Here is a 17,921-nt window from a genome sequence, read left to right on the forward strand (position 1 = left end):
GATGATGTCATTAAAACGTGATTACGCTATCACAAATGTCGAAATTCAGATTTATTAGATATGAAAAATGTGTTTTTTTTTTAATTTGCACTAAATTTTGAAATGCACAATCTGTTGCATGATTTTTAAACATCTCTCTCTCCTCCAAAAGATAGTTTTCGCCTACTGATGACACCTCATCTTCCTAATATACCTGCTAATGATTTTCAGTATGTCTAGATTGTTCATTTTCCTCTGCCGTATGTCTCAGTTTTGTGAAAATAAGTCAATAAAATTCGGTGATCACGGCCGTTAGATAACGGTACCGCTCTCTTTAAGTTAAGATCTCTTGTCACTGTAAAGATAACTGTCTTGTTACGCTCACCGCACCGCGGCATAATATGGCCGCTAGATAATGGCACCGCTTTCTTAGAAAACTATAGCATAAGGACAAGAGAGTCAATTAGTAGATTTGACCAAATGCATATTTTTAAAAATTTCTATACACAGAAATTGGACTAACAAACTCAAATGTCAATTACATACATTGTATACATACAACCAAGAGATTTTTTTTATCTCTTTATCGAGGTCTTTTACCAAAACATTAAAAAATATGGTTTTACTTTTTTTAATGATTTAAATGAAGAGAACGGCCTGTTAATATTATGACTTTTAAAAATAAGGCATGTTATGTGTTTGTTTTTTTAGTTGTGCGTGGTATCACACGGTGCCGAGAGTACCATGGGTGGCCTGTGGTTGGGGTTACAGTCCGGTCGGATTATAGTTCTTCCACCAGCTCCCGCTAACTCCACTCCTCCCACATTGAATTTCTCACGCCGCCCCTCTGTCCTACTCGGTCACAACTCTCCTATTGTTGCCATGCACATATGCACTGCCTTCGGGGTGGCCGTCAGCGCCAGTGAAGATGGAATCATCATTGTGTGGGATATTCACTCGTAAGTTGCTTAATCATAATTGTTGAACACAACTATCTAATTTTATTATTTTTTTGTGCTTTATTGACTTGGGTCATAACATCTTAAGAAGAAATATTACATTCCATTTTAAAATTAGCATGAACATATTCTTGTAATTAAATTTTTATATTCACAGTAAATCTAACTCCACTGATTGAAATGAGTTTTTTTTAACATTATTGATATCAGTATTAATCCCGTTTTGATAAAATTGTAACATTTTTCAGACAAATTTTACAAAATATTTTTATGTTGTTTTTATTGAAATAAAATAGCATTTGTTTATATACCGGAACCTCTTTTTACAAAGTTTTGAAACAACACGGTACTAAAATTTAATTTAAAAAATGTTAAAGTTTTATTAAAATCCAGTAAACCCGAAAATTTTATTCAGTCTCTAAATATCTCAAGCGATGAAAGCTATGTCATACTAAATGTTCGTAAATGGATATGTTTATTGTCTGATAGTGAATAATCTTTGTTACGATTTTTAAGAGTATTTTACAATAATTAAATTCTATAAATAGTGAACAATTTGGATTTTTATATAAGAAATCCTATCCACCATTTCTTTTTTACACGGTACTGCGTATAACATATGCACGATTTTGCATTTTATGACTTTGAACTGGACAAATGTTAAATACAATAGTATTAATTTATCTGCAGAAGAAATTAGCAAATTTAAATACAATTCAACACATCATTGAAATTTTTTGTAAAAGGGAAATACCACATACTACGAATACCGATAAAAATATATGAAATGGATTTTAAAAAATAAATTGCATTTTTCAAAATCAATATAGATATTGTGGAGAATTGATTACATACATAACTTTAAAAAAGAAATTATAAAAAAAGCATGTCCGTAGAAAAAAGGATATGTTATCTTTGATAATTATTGTGACGTTAAGATTTGTGATGATAAAAATTTAGACAGTTAGACAAAATTCAAAATTAACATGAATTGTGACGTATTGGGGGCTTGGCCAATGTAATGACCATTTTTGTGGGAATTCAAAAATATTTCAACCAATTTATCCAATAAATTGGGTAATGAAGTTATTTGCGTTTTATTTTATACTGTTATGTTTATTTCTAGTTTTACTTACATCAGAACAATCCCTAAAGATGTCCACACAGTGTCGCACGTGTGTGTAAGCGATACACTATCGGACATTGTAACTGTCCACCAAATTATAGTCACCAAATCGCTTCAGAATATATCAAATATTTTAAAAAGCAAAGACGACACATTAAAGACTGACAAAACTGGCTCGGAAGAAAGTGAAAACACATCTCACAACTCGGACAGTGACAGAAAAAGAGCGCACTCGGTGAAAGGCAAGAGTTCGTCACTCGTGAAGTTTAAATCTAAAGTGAGAGTGCACACTGTTAATGGTGTGTTTGTTGGAGAGGTGAAGATCCCTGAGAAGGTGACTTGCGTGTGCTATTCTAACGCCCCCGAAGGAGTTAGTGTTAATGCCGTAGTGGTCGGTTTGCACTCGGGAGCAGTGAGGCTATTCTCTTCCTGGGATCTCAAGCCTATTGCTCACCTTGTACCGCCGAGCTATGCTCATCCATTGCTGAGGTAAATATTTTTTCCGCATTCATTTTCTTAAGTTTTATCCTATCAATATAACCTATAATTTAATCAAAGTTGAACATTTTGAGTTTGTTTAAATTTTTGTAGACAAGGACTGGATTTCACCCAGCAATGTGTAGTTAGTACACATTGCGTCTAATAACTATAATATCTTTATAAATATACATGTAGTGGCGTTACACGTCCACTACGTGTCCAGTCACGTAGTCCAGTACTAGCTACTTAGTAGCTCTCGGGAAGTTGGCGCGGGTGCACGTTTCGCCCGAGTCGTTAGCAATACCCAATGGTTTTGTCATGTTTTCATCATCTTTGAATCAAATTATGGTTAATTAAACCCATTCCTTATAAATATTCCATTTTTCCCTTTTTAAATCCGTTATTTTTTTAATGTGTAGTGACTACAGAGCACCGTAACGCGCGGGTGTATTAAGTACACGCGGGTGTAAGGAAAGGTTAAATAAACTGTGCTGGAAAAATGGAAATCAAGTTGTGTTAGAGTGGGATTTGAGTCTCGGACCTTTAGTTCGTGAGTCCACAATACTACCACAGGACCACGACCCGATTTAAGATTAACATTACAACAGAGATGGAAAGCATTTTAAAGATGGGAATTGGCATTTACAGTGCTTGTCATTGGCTGGTTTAAGTGGTCACAAAAAATCAGCACATCGAAGAACTGAAGAAATATGGATGTTCAAACATAGGCAGAATGGTGAATGTCCACTTAAACCAGTCAACGATAGGTCGCAAGGCCAGTAAATGCCTAGACTTCCATATTCTCTTCTCAAAATAGTTTTCCTTCTCTGTTGCAATATTTTTTTTAAAATTCATTGTTGTTCGCCTTATAGCCAAAATGGTCAGCGCATTTGTCTACCACGCAAGAGATCTCGGGTTCGATTCTCGACACGGTTGACATAAAATATTTATCAAAAAAAGTTTTTAAACTCTAAATAATATTTCATAGTCCCTGGACTGGTATCTAGAACGTAAGACTGATCATCTTACTTTTATCTAGCAAAAATTATTAAGATACATTACGGTTGGTGTAATGATGCAGTGTCCTACGCGCCATTATTGTGAGGTAATTTCATGCAAGGGAAAATGAGTAACGGCAACTGTTGAAATAAATAAAAGAAGTACGCAAAATGCTGAACGCAGTCAAGTGGGACAGAAGGTCTGTTGATGTCTGTCAATAGTCCGGCTTTTCTAAATGGGTTTTCTGTGGTTTCCTCTTCAATTAGTAAATGCCGAAATGTTCTTTAATAAGGCCACAGCTGACTATCCCGCCAGAGCAGTTACAAGAAACATACTTTATACTGTAAATATAAGCCTTTCACATAATAAGCGAGGCGCAATTTGCATATATATATTTTTAAAAATATAATCATGATGAAAAAATTCAGCCGTTAATGCTAAATCTGCCGTAGTTTTTGTTTGCATACTGTTGTTATGTTTTTGTTAACATTATTGTTGTGTTTCTGATCCTATATAATATTTGTGATGATATACACATGTGCCTTTGTCAACTAATTGCTCGTCCCTACTCAACACAGGACTTTTAGTTCTATGGAGTTGGGACTTGTGTCTCAAATAATATGTAATAAACTGTCTTTAAGTAAATAAAATAAACTGTTTTATATTTTTAAAAATTTTATTATAAAAAAAAGAGAAATACTTGAGTTCTTATTATTTACTCAAATATTTCAATTTTCAGACCAATTCCTATAAGTCGTAAATAACTTATGCTGGAAAAATGGAAATTGAGTTGTGGTAACGTGGGATTTAAACCTCGTACCTTTGGCCTGTGAATCCACAATGCTAACACTGTACCACAACCCGGTTCAAAAAAATATGAACTAACATTATGCATAACTAAATGACCTACAAATATTCTGTCAAACGAACTTCATTTTTGCGCATGCGCTGGCACAGCCCGGAGTATGCATATTGTCTTCTCCCTTTAACGCATGATTCACCGGCACGAAGCGTAGTGTATTTTGTTCAAGCCACGATTTTACCAGATCTCGTATTTTTCATACAAATTCAGAGTGAAAGCTCGTGCAAAGTAGAATATCATAGACAAAATGATTTTAGAGCTGATTTTGCTACATCTTTTGGCGCTAGTATTAAGTATAATGTGTTGGGATGAATCCATGTTTTTTTGTATTTCATATTTTTACTTGGCAGTGCATGCACATACTAAGCATGGTTACGTTCTGATACCTAAGCATGGTTACGTTGGTTGCACATACAGAATATAATGTAGTTTACTTTTGTATCGAATACACCCTTATGGTATTTGTTCCAGTATATGCTACAGTAATGACTCTCACTACCTCTATGTCTCTGGGGCCGATGGCTGTGTGATGGTTTGGGAAGGAAATAACATTGCGGGAAAAGTACCCAACTTCCGCATTTTGACATCTCTACCTAATCTTCTAATAACATGTCATACTACTCACAATAAACTACTTCATAAATAATATAATATTGTCTAATGAGGAAGTTCAGGGCTATGGAAAATTGGACATAAAAAATGTTTTCTTGCGCGCGGTAAAAATTACAGCATTCAATAGTATGGTGAAGTTTCTCAAAAATGTATAAAAAAAAATTATAAACATATATACTTTGAAACGTCACAGGTGGCAACAGCCAATCAATTATGTGTTGTGATAGATTTCAGGTTTCAGGCTATCCATGTTTAGCGTGTTTTGCAGGATACGAGATTCTCATTTTAAATGCAAAAGGGCAGTGTAATTTCAAAATTACAAAACTTTAAAAAATCATGGTGATGAAAATACGATACAGAAACGTAAAATAAATAGAAGAAAATTGGCTTAGTTCGATAGTCTATTAGCAAATAAAAAATAAAAAAAATGCTGAATTTCCTCATTGATGCCATTTTGATAAATACTTTGTTAACATCTAGTCCAAATTATATTTTTTTACTGAATTATTGTAGTATGTATTCTTAATATTGTTTTTTTTAATTTTATTAGACTGTTACGTTTTTATTGAATTTGCTATTTAAGCACTGTTTTGATTATGTAAATACAATGCTTTATTACACTTTAATTATTACTTATCAATTAACGTGTTATATTTTTTTATCTCTTACAAGGGTAACATTGTATTGTGGTAGTGTGTAACATTGCAGCTCCAATAATAATTAAGTATTAAGTCATATTATATTACCCTTTTTTAAGTTTTGATCAAAAATTATATATTTTTACAAACATTTTGATTGATAATCTATATTTTATAATATATACTATTGTAATTTTAGTAGATGGCGATTAAAAACAATGAAACAAATGAAAATGTGTAAAATATCATAAATCTTATCAATACTGTATGTAAAACAAATGTATGTAGATACTTTAATTCTGTGATCATTATTTTTTTACAAGTAAATGTTTGGCGTGCTTATGTATAAATATTTTTTGGAGACTTTGATTTTATACTTGGCACCTTTTATCTCAATATTTTATTTTATAATTCAACTTTAACATCATACTATTTATTAAATGGCATGTTAACCACAATAGATGAGAATATTGTCAACAATAATTTGAAAAGGACAAATTACAAAAAAAAGCGTGATAAAATCTCTTTATTGTACATTTTTAAAACTATAATATCAAAGTTCAATAATGTTTACCAATAAATTGTTTAAAATTGGATTTTATAAAAATCAAACATGACGAGAATGTTTGGATCATTAATAAAAATAATAATTAGAAAACATTTCAAAAAATGTTTTATATGTAATTTTTTTAATACTGAAAATTTTCTGTCTATGAAATAACTGTTATTAACTGGCTTGCAATTAATTAACTTTCCGAAAAGTTTTTTTTTTAATGTAATGTAAACTATTTTAATCTTTTCAAATTGTTTGAATTATAACACCTTTAAAATAATATTTAATGGATCATTTTTGCTTTAAAAACATATTTTAGTCAAATCATTATGAAATTAAAAAACTTTGTCATAGGTATTCCAACACAAAAGCACTACATATTTTCATAAATATAAAATTAATTTTGTAATAGCGTTATTTTCTTTATCTTCTTCGGTTTTTATTTTTAATTGAGAATACTGAAATATGTACATATATATTTCATAAATTAGAGGATAAATCACGGGAGTCCACTTTTTGCCGTTTTGAAGGTAAAAATGCAGAAACGATCACAATAAATTATTTTATATGTTTTTAAATTATCTCATTTGGTTAATAAAATATGGTGTTTTGGAAATCAAACAATCACAAAATCTTTTTTCCGGAACATTTCGTTCAATGTGACTCACATGTTTAAGGTAAAGATAATATTATATTAATTGAATACACATCTAAATATTATTAATTTCTCGCAGTATCATATTGTAAAATGTTTCAAAATTATTTTTTTGAAACATTTTTTGAAATGGTTAAAATTAAACAAATTATTTGAAAAGGTTCAAATTATTTATTGATTTTACTAATTTATTTTATTGTAGGAATAAAAAATTGGGTAACAGTTTTAAAAATTTGTGGGTATATCGAGCCATGATCGCTTTAACACTGTAACGGACAAAAACAATGTTTTACAAGGAGAACACTTTTTCATCTCATTTAACAAGGAAGACGAGAATAAAACTCTGTTTTGACTATTTATTTTATTAATAAAATAAATGTTCTAGACAAAACTTGGTTCTCAGAGTATATTCCTTAATAATTGAAGAAAACATAAAATTCTCCTGTAAAATACTGCTCCTGTCGGTTGCGATGTTTTGGCGATCACGGCTCCATATCATTGGGCTTTTATTTTTGTATATGCTCCATGTATTCAGATCTATGTAGAACGGAAAGAGGAAAGAATGCAATGGTCAAGAACTTGTATGATATCAAAGTTTTATAATATAATAATAATAATACATGCATAAATACAGTGGTCTATCGGTAATCCAGCAATTATCGGACCAGAGTACTGCCGGATTACTGGAAATGACACATTTAAACAGCAGAATTATGTTTTATTGTACGCATATATTTATGTAATACTGCATTGTACACTACATTGAACATAAACTAAAACTACAATCCCCGCTTGTAAAACGCAGCTTGCCTGTATAAAAATACCGGATTACTAGCAGGGCCAGATAAGTGAAGTGCCGAATTATAGAGAGAGTACTGTATGTTATTATTCAACCAACACTGAAGTAAAGTTGATTCACAGAGTCGGACCTGCCATAGGTTCAGTCAGTTACAAGGGAGGGCGGAATACTATGCTCGTATTAATTTACAAACGTGTATATTCCCGTCCCTTTTCAGTAAGTGACGGGCCGCCAGATCCCGTTAGATTCGGCGCTGTTGATACATTTATGCGATTAAATTATTGTAAATGTAAAATATTTGTGATTTGAATGAATTATAATTTTTGGCTAAATGAGAGTAAAACAGGGTGTTCCTAATTAAATTTACCAAGTAAGATGTGTGAAAGTAGGTGTTTTATTATTGATTATATTAATCCTGGTCCTAACCAAAATACTAACATTATGATATTGATCTTATGATTACAGATTTACCAAAATTATTAATATGAACTGCAAATTTATTGGTGTATTTTGTGAATTGGCTAAATTATGCCAAATGTTTTATAAATATAAGAATCTTGACCATAAGATGGAAGTATTATTTATAAGCTTGGGAAATAAAGGTAAAATTACATTAACTGGTAATCAACCAATCTACACAATAAAAATGTGAAAATGTTATACATATTATAATATATTTACCTAATTTATTATATAAATAAAACACGAGTGATACTTTAATCCACAAATTTGGAATATCCAGTGACCGGTTTCATCGCTTTTGCGACATCTTCGAGACTGGTATCTTTATTAAAAAGTTAAATGTATTTATACAGAACAGAGGTAAGGATACATAATTCAAAGTTATTGAAAGTAACTTAAAGTTAAAGTATTGTAAAAAGTTAAAGTATCACTCGTGTTTTATTTATATAATAAATTACAATGAACTTCCATCAAGAATTTTCACTTACAAACTTAAATATTTACCTAAAAAATTTAATGTTTGAAACAAGCTTTTAATTAGATACATGAAGAGTACAATTAATAACAAATAACATATTAATATCAATAATTAATTATTAATACTATTTATTTTGAATAATTCACATAAATATGTAATTGATTGATTTGGTGTTTATTTTGTAGAACTCCATATTTAAACTTATAATTAGAAATCAAACACTGATTTGAGTCTACTGAATACTAAAGTATTCAGTAGACTCAAATCAGTAAAGTATTTAAATATGTAATCCTCGAGTGTCTGAGTCGAATAGAGATATTATTTTCAAAATATTATATTCCTTGATCCTATGTTAATATTATTGCCATGTTATTAATTTATGATTTTAGTTTTGTTGATATGAAATTTTATGTATGTTGTGTTTGTATTTTTAGTTACGAATACATTAATAATATATTTTAAAACTGTTTTATTTTAAAGTTTCTCAAAGAAAAAGTAATTAACTACTACAATCAGACCTCATTTAGTTACATATCTATTAGCATTGGTATAGTATGAAAAAATAAATATTAATATTAGGTAGGTACACATAAACATAATACCTAGTAAAAAGAACTGATGGTTGTTGCCAATGAAGTTTGTGTGAAGGCATACTATTTACATATCCACAATAATGTTGTCTGAAAAATGAAGTAAAAAAGTGTTTTCTTCAATAAAAAAAAGATATATCAGTTTTTCCCCATGACCCTATTACAACTTTGAAAAAGAAACTGCAATGAGTTCTCAAAATGTACGTAAGTATCTCATTAAACTTTAATGCCTAATACTACCATCACGCAATTTCTCCTTAGTGGTAGATAGAGATAATGTAATTCCAGACACAATTTTGGTAGATATACAATTCTAGTTTCACTTTCATACTACTTGTTTCTTTGATTATTTAGACATGATAAATTTAAAGATTTTATTTTACCTAATCGCCTTTTGCCGTTTCAAGCGTTATTAGTTTCATACCTTTCATTATTTTATTTATGACTAGTTTTATTTATTACCCGTTTAATCTAATACCCGTAATTTTTACTCAAATTCAATCGGCACGGCGCTAATGAACGTACAGCAAGCAGGTGGTAGGTGGCGTTAGATAATCACGCTTTTGTCTCTGGTAAACGTCACATTTATATAACAACTTACCCCGTTTATTTCATAATACTTTCCGGTGTTCTATATTAACGACAAGCTTGTCTATGGATTAGAATAAAAACGAAATAGATTTGACGCAAATTTTCGTTATGGTGTATTTAATTTTAATATTTAGTGAAGAATTAAGAAGTATGTTATTTAAATCAATTAAACAATAACTCTAAATACGGAAGTATTAATTATAACATAAATAAAAATGTCATCTCCGTGTTCCAATGATGTTCCAGAAGATTTTTTCTACCACGTAAGTTTTTATTCTGAATCAAAAGTAACTTTTTATAATATACTTTAATATTTTAATGTTTCACATGCAAGTATAAAGTTTACGAGATTTACGTCTTTATCATTATTATATTATTTGAAACTTTATTTTATTTTAAATGAGTGGATACGCAACCGCATAGTTACATTTATAAGAATATAAATATGTTATCATTTAATGAAAAAAGTAATATAAAAAATATAAACTAATCTTTATTTATGTATACAGTATAAACTATTGCAGCACGCACAATTTACTTATGAAATGTGTACTCAGATATACCTTTTATAACAGCATTTTGTAACATGTGTTATTTGAATAAACATGTAATTTTTATATTTGTTTGAAAATATTTGCCATAAATGTATGATTCACTGTAGTAACAAAACAATTCGTTTATAAATACAGTTCAACCGTGGATTTTATTTGTTAATATGTTTAACTTATTGATAAATGTCTATATCCACAGGTGTCCAGGAGCTTAGATAATGGCATCAGGGTGGGAATGCTTTTAGAGATCAAGTATAAATCTAATCCCGATATATATTGGATTGCCAGTATAACTATGGTGTGTGGGCCGCTGTTGAGGGTCCGCTACATCGGGTCAGAATCTGACTTCTGGTGTGACCTCACCAAAATGGAGGTGCATCCCCTGGGCTGGTGTCGACACTTCGAGGGTATCATAGAACCTCCCGATGATATTTCCGATGTCCACGAGGACAAAATAGTGACAATGATGAAGGACATGGTGACAAATGGGTCCACCGTCCCAAATGAATCTTTAGTTAGTAATGGCGCTACAGCCATAGAAAGGATCAAATTTGGTATGAAATTGGAGGTGCGGAGTGAGAAGGATCCGTATAAATTTTGGGTAGTAACTGTGAGTATTATATGGGTACTATTTACATTCTACTCGTAGAAATGTTCATTTATACATATACACAATAATAACTGGGAAAAATGTGTTTTTGATTAATGTAAAATAATAATAATCACAGAAAAATTATCAAAAATATCTACTTTAAATTTTAAAAAAAAAACTCCTTTCTTGAATATTTTATTTATTTATTTAACAAATTTACGGACAATGTCCAATTTAAACAAATCATATAACGAGAAAAAAAACAGTAACAAATAATAGAAGCAATACAAGGAAAAGTAGAGACAAGTTAATACATTAGACAGGCATTATGGAATCCAGGTTAATTCTACAAATATACAGTCAATTTATATCAAATAAACCATTAAGTATTTTAAATATGCAAATTAAATCTGCATTAAATCGACGTCGTGAGAGACTGGATATATTAAGGAAAAGATCCATGTCGGTATAGTTATCTCTTGTAATTCCTAGTTTGTACGCAATTTTTCTTATAAATTTATGCTGAACTGATTCGATGCAATTTATGTGAGTAACGTATGAAGGAGACCACATTACAGAGGCGTATTCAATAATGGGACGAAACAATGAGCAGTAAAGTGTTTTTAGAGTTAATATGTTTTCAAAATCGGATGTAGCTCTTTTAACATCCAAAGAATTTAAGAGTTTTGTTAATGATATAGTCAATGTGTTCGTGAAAATTTAGTGTGTTGTCTAGAATCACCTCGAAAGCTCTTATTAAAGTTACAACGGAAAGAATTTGGTCATTAAGTTTATAATCAAAGGTAATATTTTTTTTAGATTTACCATAAAAAAATATTTTGCATTTGTTGATATTGAATTCAAGATTTGTTTTGCATCAGTCATGAAAATAATCAATATCATGTAGAGCAAGACGGTTACTAACATCTTTAATTTTAAAAAATCACTAAAATCTTATGAGACAAATATTTTGTTAGTTTTGAATATTCCGTTCTACAGGACTCTGTAGAAAATTATCTCTAAAATTGAAAAAATGCAACGAGCCTGTTTTTACCCAATTAATGTACATCATCATTATTATTTTATAAGTAAAAATATCAATAAATGCCTCTCATTTGCCAGTTATTGGTTGTTTTTTTAATTTTCTACAACTATTTGCCGTTAACTCAAGCATTTTAAAAATATTTTTTATTTCAGATAATTGAAAATATCGGCGGGCGATTATTGTTACGTTACGATGCGCCTGAAGATGTGTTTGATGAGTTTTGGCTTTTTTATACGGACACGAGATTACGCAATGTCGGGTTTGTCCGCACCAAAGGTAGTCCATATGAACTATATCACCCGGAGAATTCCCAAAACATCACATTTGATGACAGCGAGTGGAGATCCTGTTTGCTGTCTTCTTACGAAGACTCGCAAGAATATCCTTTCCCTAGTGAAATTCTTCCGGTTAGTTGAAAACTTAAAAACAATTTTTTTCTGTTGAAAATATAAAACTCGTTTTGGTACCAATATTCATATGAAATAAAGTCTATAGATTTATCATAATGTATATTATACTTTCTGTGTTTTTTAGTCTGAATTTATGACCGCAATTTAGTTATTATTTGAAAAAAAAACAATTTGTCTACATTTTTATAGCTTCATTTTCGTAGTTAGTTAGTTAGTTAGTTCAATATGTAATTCACTTGACCAAACAACAATTACAATTATTTTACTCTTTGCTTCCTTTTTAATAATTTATTCTTGAAGTTATAGGAGTAAAAATATTTTTGTTTTTATGTTTCAGGATGTTCCCAAACCTTTGTTTCATAGATTCGAGGTTGGAATGAAGTTAGAAGCCGTCGATCCTTCTCATATGTCGGATATCTGTCCCGCTACAGTTACGGAAGTCTTCGATAATTTTTATTTTTTGGTCGTGTTAGACGACTACTTGAATGACTGCAATAATGACGGGGGATTTTGGTTGTGCAATTTATCACACCCCTACATATTCCCCGTAGGGTGGGCCAAGTCTAACGGCATCAATCTACTTCCCCCCATTGGCTGGAGTAAGAAAAGAGAATTCGAATGGAATGAATACTTGTCCATGAAGAGTGCGTTGCCAGCTCCTCCTCAATATTTCAACAAGCCGGCGGATGCTTCAGAGAATGGCTATAAGAAAGACATGAATCTCGAAGTAGTTGATCCTCTAAATCCCGTGAATATTAGTTCGGGTACTATTGTAAAAACAACTAAAAATTTGCTGTGTATTCTAATTGAATCTACAAAAAATAAGCACTGGTTTAACTACGGGTGTTACACAATATTCCCTACAGGTTGGTGCACCAGTAATAACTATCCACTAGCAAAAAGTTACGAGCGGATTTCTAAGAATGTAATGCCCACATTACAATCTAGAAATAAAGAGGAATGGTGCGATAAAATTTACTTCAATTATAAATGCTATTCCGGACCATTTGTCAGCAGAAATAAACTATCCCAGTTACCGAAGAGTGTCGGCCCGGGACCGCTGAGTCTCGTTATAAAAGAAGTGTTGAATATGATAATATCAGTTTCTTACAAACCGGCTAAACTCTTGAAGGACTGGGAACATGATGGAAAACTGGAGCAGGGTAAACATCTTGAACTGTTGAAAGCCAAGTGAGTGGTAAACATAAATATCTTGAATTTTAACATTGAATTATTACATAGGATTGTTCTCTTTTCAAATAATTAGTAAATACAAAATCTGTTTTGACATTAAGAAATGGATCCTTGATTTCCTATTATATTGTTTCCGTAATAATCTGTACCCTAATATTATTTACAATCACAAAATTGTTGCTATAAATAAAAAATTTCAGATTGAAAACTTCAACATACCGCGCCCATGTTATAGCTGCAACAAAAAACGAGGAGATGGTTCCTTTCTGTAAAGAAATGTGTTGTAAACTTCAAGCGTGTCCATATCTATTTGGACCTAAAGAATATGGTGATCCATGTCCAGAACGATGTTTGCAAGTAGACAAAACTAAATTTCGTAAGTTTTTCCAATCATTTTTAATATCAGGTCTGGCTGGCGAGCCGAATTTTCTAACACATTAAATGTTTGAAATTGACATATTTTTTTAATTCCAGATAATCTTGCGCAAAATGACAAACGTGGGCGTCCTAAAGGAAGTGTTTCTAAAAGTTCAGTGCCCAAATGTTGGAATAATAGCAAAAAGAGAAGAAAGAGAGGATTACACTTTATGACTATTCGGGCTCGAGAACGGCGAGCCGCTCAAGAGCTTTTAGGCAATAAGGATGGCCAGGAGTCTGCTAACGACAGCGATCAGAGTCCAAGCTCTACTCCGCAACCATCGGAAGCGGGAACTCGTCCTAATTCGCCTGATAGCAATTCTGATAATGCGAAGAAACAAAGGAAGAAAAGGGAATCACGGTCGATTGTTCCCCCATTAGAAATGAAAACTAGGGGAGCAAAACTTCCAAATTTTGCTTTACAAATAAAGGAAGGCCATTGGAATAAGAAAGACGTACAGACTATTTATAAAAATACTTGTGTGGTACCTAAAAAACAATACATGGATGATTCAGATTCTGAAGATTCCTCTACTTCAAACTCATTTGACACGAAGAATCGCGATGCTGAGATATCCGATGTATCTGACACTGAAGAGCCCGAACTGAAGAAACTCCGAGTTACTCCTCAGCACGAACCTCAACCGACTGATACAAAGATGTTTCCCTGCAGTAATACAGGATCAGTTTCCAACTCTTCATCGGGAAGTGTTGGCAATAAGAGTCAACTTTCTTCCGATCCCCGAAACTGGTCTGTCGATGACCTGTATTTGCACCTAGTAAAGTTTGACGAATGCCGAGAAATAGCGGAGAAACTTAAAGAGCAAGAAGTAGACGGTGCGGCTTTTATATTATTGAATTTCCCAACCATGTGTCAGCATCTCAGGATGAGGATGAAACCCGCTCTAAATTTATGCAAACATGTTGCTTTTCTAAAGTGGTCATTCATCTCAAAATACGTCAACATTGAAGGATCTTAGATTACGGTGCATGGACATATTGTACCTACACAGCTAATTTATTACGTACTTATGATAAGTTAAATTTAGCAATTGAAAGCTCACCAAATAATATTTTTTTTAAATTAATACCGTATAAGTTCGATTTAAAAATCTGATGTTGCTAAAATAAATTTAAAAGGTCGATTCAGGGAAGAACATTTCTATCAAAACATATTATTGGTTCAACTTTTTTTAATTTTGACTTTTGACCTACTCTGAATAATTATGTAAATATCATTACTCGGTTTTAAAATTATAAACCTGTCAATATTTTATTTTTTTAAGAAACTGCGGGGTTCATAGTCCATTGATCGATTCACATACGTGCAATTATTTCACCTGAAATATTGAGCAACAACTGATGAAGCAAGTTATCATTTTATATTGAATACAATACATTATATTCTGCAAGACTAACAGTAATACATAAAACAACCATCTGCATAAGAGCAATGTCCTGAAGTACATTCACACCATAGAGACATGAAGAACAAAGGAACATGGTCTATAAAGGGAACACAGGCGTGGTAACGCCCAGTCAGCCAAAACAGTCAGCCGGACAAGTCAGTTCAACGCAGTCACTCAGTTTCAGCATTTAGTTCAAGTGCAGCCAGTTCAACTCCTCATCGCCGTAACACTTGTGCAACACTATTCAATTAATTATTTTTTTGCCATTTAATAAATACCTTCAACTGGCGTAGGAACACAAACACAAAATAAATCCTACAAATATATTGAATTGACTTTTGGTTTCATAATTTTATATTTAAAAACAATTTTTTTTCACTATTGATTAGATGCAGTAAATATTATATAAATTTGAAAAAAATATGTTAACTGTTCTTATTTGTCAATATTCTCTTTTTTATTCTGAAAACAAAACATCTGAATATTAGTTTGTGTCCAATATTACTAATTTTATTAGAATCTGCTGGATATTGCACGATTGTCTCTTGAGTTCTGATGCCTTTATCATTATGATAGAGTTGTAATGTAACTTGTTGAAATATCAAACTATGTTTAAAGTTTATTTATTGATTAAGATCTTATTCTGTGAACATATTTTCTCCACAAATTCATGATTTCAATCTAACTTTTAATAAACATATACGTTATTACTATACTAGCTACATTTTAGATCTAGCAAATATAGCATTGCCCTTAACAATTGAAAAAAAAAGATAGCATGTGAAAAAATTCACATGAGAAAGAGTTAGAGAGAGAAACATACAGGTTTCTTTAATTTGTATTTATTAGCTGGCAGCTGTCACTGCAATTAATTATGTACTTTAAGATTGTGAAAAATGTGATAAAGAAAATAACAAATTATCTTCTTATTTAATAAATTGGATGTTATTTATGGATAAAATGATATATCCGTACTGTTTCCACTGTTACATTGTAAATTTTGTTTTGTTGAATTTTAAAGAATGAATGCAAGGATGGCAACTGCCCACAAATTGAAATGCCATCTATTATGCGTTTGCTAGTGTATATTTAAATATACGTCTTTAATTTTAATGACTTTCTTTATCTTTGGTTTTCAATATTGATAAAATACCTAAACTGATTTAACAGACAGATCAATCATCTAGTCGGTGTTGGACAGATGCAACAATTTTTTTACCTGTTATCATGTAAATATGTAATGTAAAGTGACTGAAGAGTAATTTTATGAAATAAATAAAAATGAATTGTTTTTACGAATATTTAATGTATTTTAGAATTGTTTTTATTTCCCAGCTAAATGGTTAGGTACCACACTAAAATAACTAAAAAATAATAAAGAATGGCATCCTGCAGCTTATGTATATGCTATAGTTTTGCAATATTATAATTCTATGGTTTTGCATAATCGCAGTTTTAAGGAGACCATAGAATAGGGAAATATCACATACTACGAATACCAATTAAAATATATGAAATGGATTGAGAATAATAAATTGTATTTACAAAATCAATCTGGATATTGTGGAGAAATGTTTTCATACATACTCTTAAATGTAAAAAAGAAATTCAATAAAAACATGTTCATAGAAAAACGCGTTTGGCCTTGGTTGTTGTGAGGTCAAGATTCGTGATAATGTTTTAAAAAAAATTCAATAGCCAGGAACAAATAAACATGAATCGTGACGTATTAGGGGCGTGGCCAAAGAGATGATCGTTTTTGCGGGAATTCAAAATTACAAATTTTAAAATATCTTTTATGCTTCTAATAATTAGCAAAAAAACATTTTTTTACTGGATTGTATTTAATAGACCTTTATAGCTTTAAAAATGTAAAAACAGTGATATTCTCTCAGAGTAATTATTACTTATTATTACTTTATTATTACTCTGGGGATATTTCCCTATTATAATAAACCAGAAGGCGTGTAGAATCACGTTTGCATACATCGCACTGTATGCAAGCGTGATTCTACGCGCCTGTGCGCATGCGCCAAGTGTTACCAGACCGTGAACAATATGTTATCATAACACAAATATAAGATAATTTTGTGTAATGTTGTTAATTATGTTTCATCACAAAAAAAATTACAGACGGACTAAAAAAAAGTGTACTTTTTTTAATCATCATTACCTTTTCGCACCTAATGGTGCAAATGACACTGCATTGGTACACCAATCGCAGTGTATCTTGATCTTGATGATTACATGAAGGTAAGATGATCAGTCTTACGCTTCAGGAACCAGTCCAGGGGCTATGAAATATTCTAGCGTAAAAACATATTTTTAAATAAATATTTCATGTCAACCATGTCGGGAATCGAACTCAAGACCTCTGCATGGTAGGCAAACGCGCTGACCACCACACCACGAGGCCGACCGATTATTACAAAATATTAGGCAAACGTAAACTTTTTTTATTAAATAATCATTTTGTAATTAAGTTAATTAACGGCGTTTAATATTAAACCTAGGTGCACA

General features: G+C 31.3%; 2 protein-coding genes across 4 annotated transcripts in view; both read left to right on the forward strand.

Moving 5' to 3' along the window:
* The window catches only part of mv (lysosomal-trafficking regulator mauve), a 64,939-nt gene extending 59,539 nt beyond the window's left edge, over positions 1 to 5,400 (forward strand). For all 3 annotated transcript variants that reach the window (XM_088230852.1, XM_088230853.1, XM_088230854.1), the window contains exons 47-49: positions 691 to 938; positions 2,065 to 2,553; positions 4,877 to 5,400. In XM_088230852.1, the coding sequence (XP_088086978.1) occupies positions 691 to 938; positions 2,065 to 2,553; positions 4,877 to 5,051 (912 nt within the window). In that variant the 3' untranslated portion in view covers positions 5,052 to 5,400. The remainder of the gene's footprint in view (positions 1 to 690; positions 939 to 2,064; positions 2,554 to 4,876) is intronic.
* Positions 5,401 to 9,846: 4,446 nt separating this feature from the next.
* LOC148278805 (scm-like with four MBT domains protein 1) lies at positions 9,847 to 16,702 on the forward strand. The gene is made up of 6 exons (XM_088230855.1): positions 9,847 to 10,046; positions 10,534 to 10,944; positions 12,124 to 12,378; positions 12,719 to 13,572; positions 13,776 to 13,951; positions 14,050 to 16,702. The coding sequence occupies exons 1-6, from the start codon at positions 9,999 to 10,001 to the stop codon at positions 14,970 to 14,972; spliced, it is 2,667 nt and encodes an 888-aa protein (XP_088086981.1). The 5' UTR covers positions 9,847 to 9,998; the 3' UTR covers positions 14,973 to 16,702.
* Positions 16,703 to 17,921: the final 1,219 nt, after the last annotated feature.

The sequence above is a fragment of the Micrasema longulum genome, unplaced genomic scaffold (genome assembly GCF_059751315.1).
Source record: "Micrasema longulum isolate JH-2025_06_02 unplaced genomic scaffold, ASM5975131v1 h1tg000824l, whole genome shotgun sequence".
NCBI lineage: Eukaryota > Metazoa > Arthropoda > Insecta > Trichoptera > Brachycentridae > Micrasema > Micrasema longulum.

Bases quoted from the DNA above. Each gene is read 5' to 3' on its own strand.
- LOC148278805 (XM_088230855.1), top strand. From the start codon at position 9,999: ATGTCATCTCCGTGTTCCAATGATGTTCCAGAAGATTTTTTCTACCAC. The intron at 10,047-10,533 runs GTAAGTTTTTAT...CTATATCCACAG, and splicing joins CAGAAGATTTTTTCTACCAC to GTGTCCAGGAGCTTAGATAA. The intron at 12,379-12,718 runs GTTAGTTGAAAA...TTTATGTTTCAG, and splicing joins TCCCTAGTGAAATTCTTCCG to GATGTTCCCAAACCTTTGTT.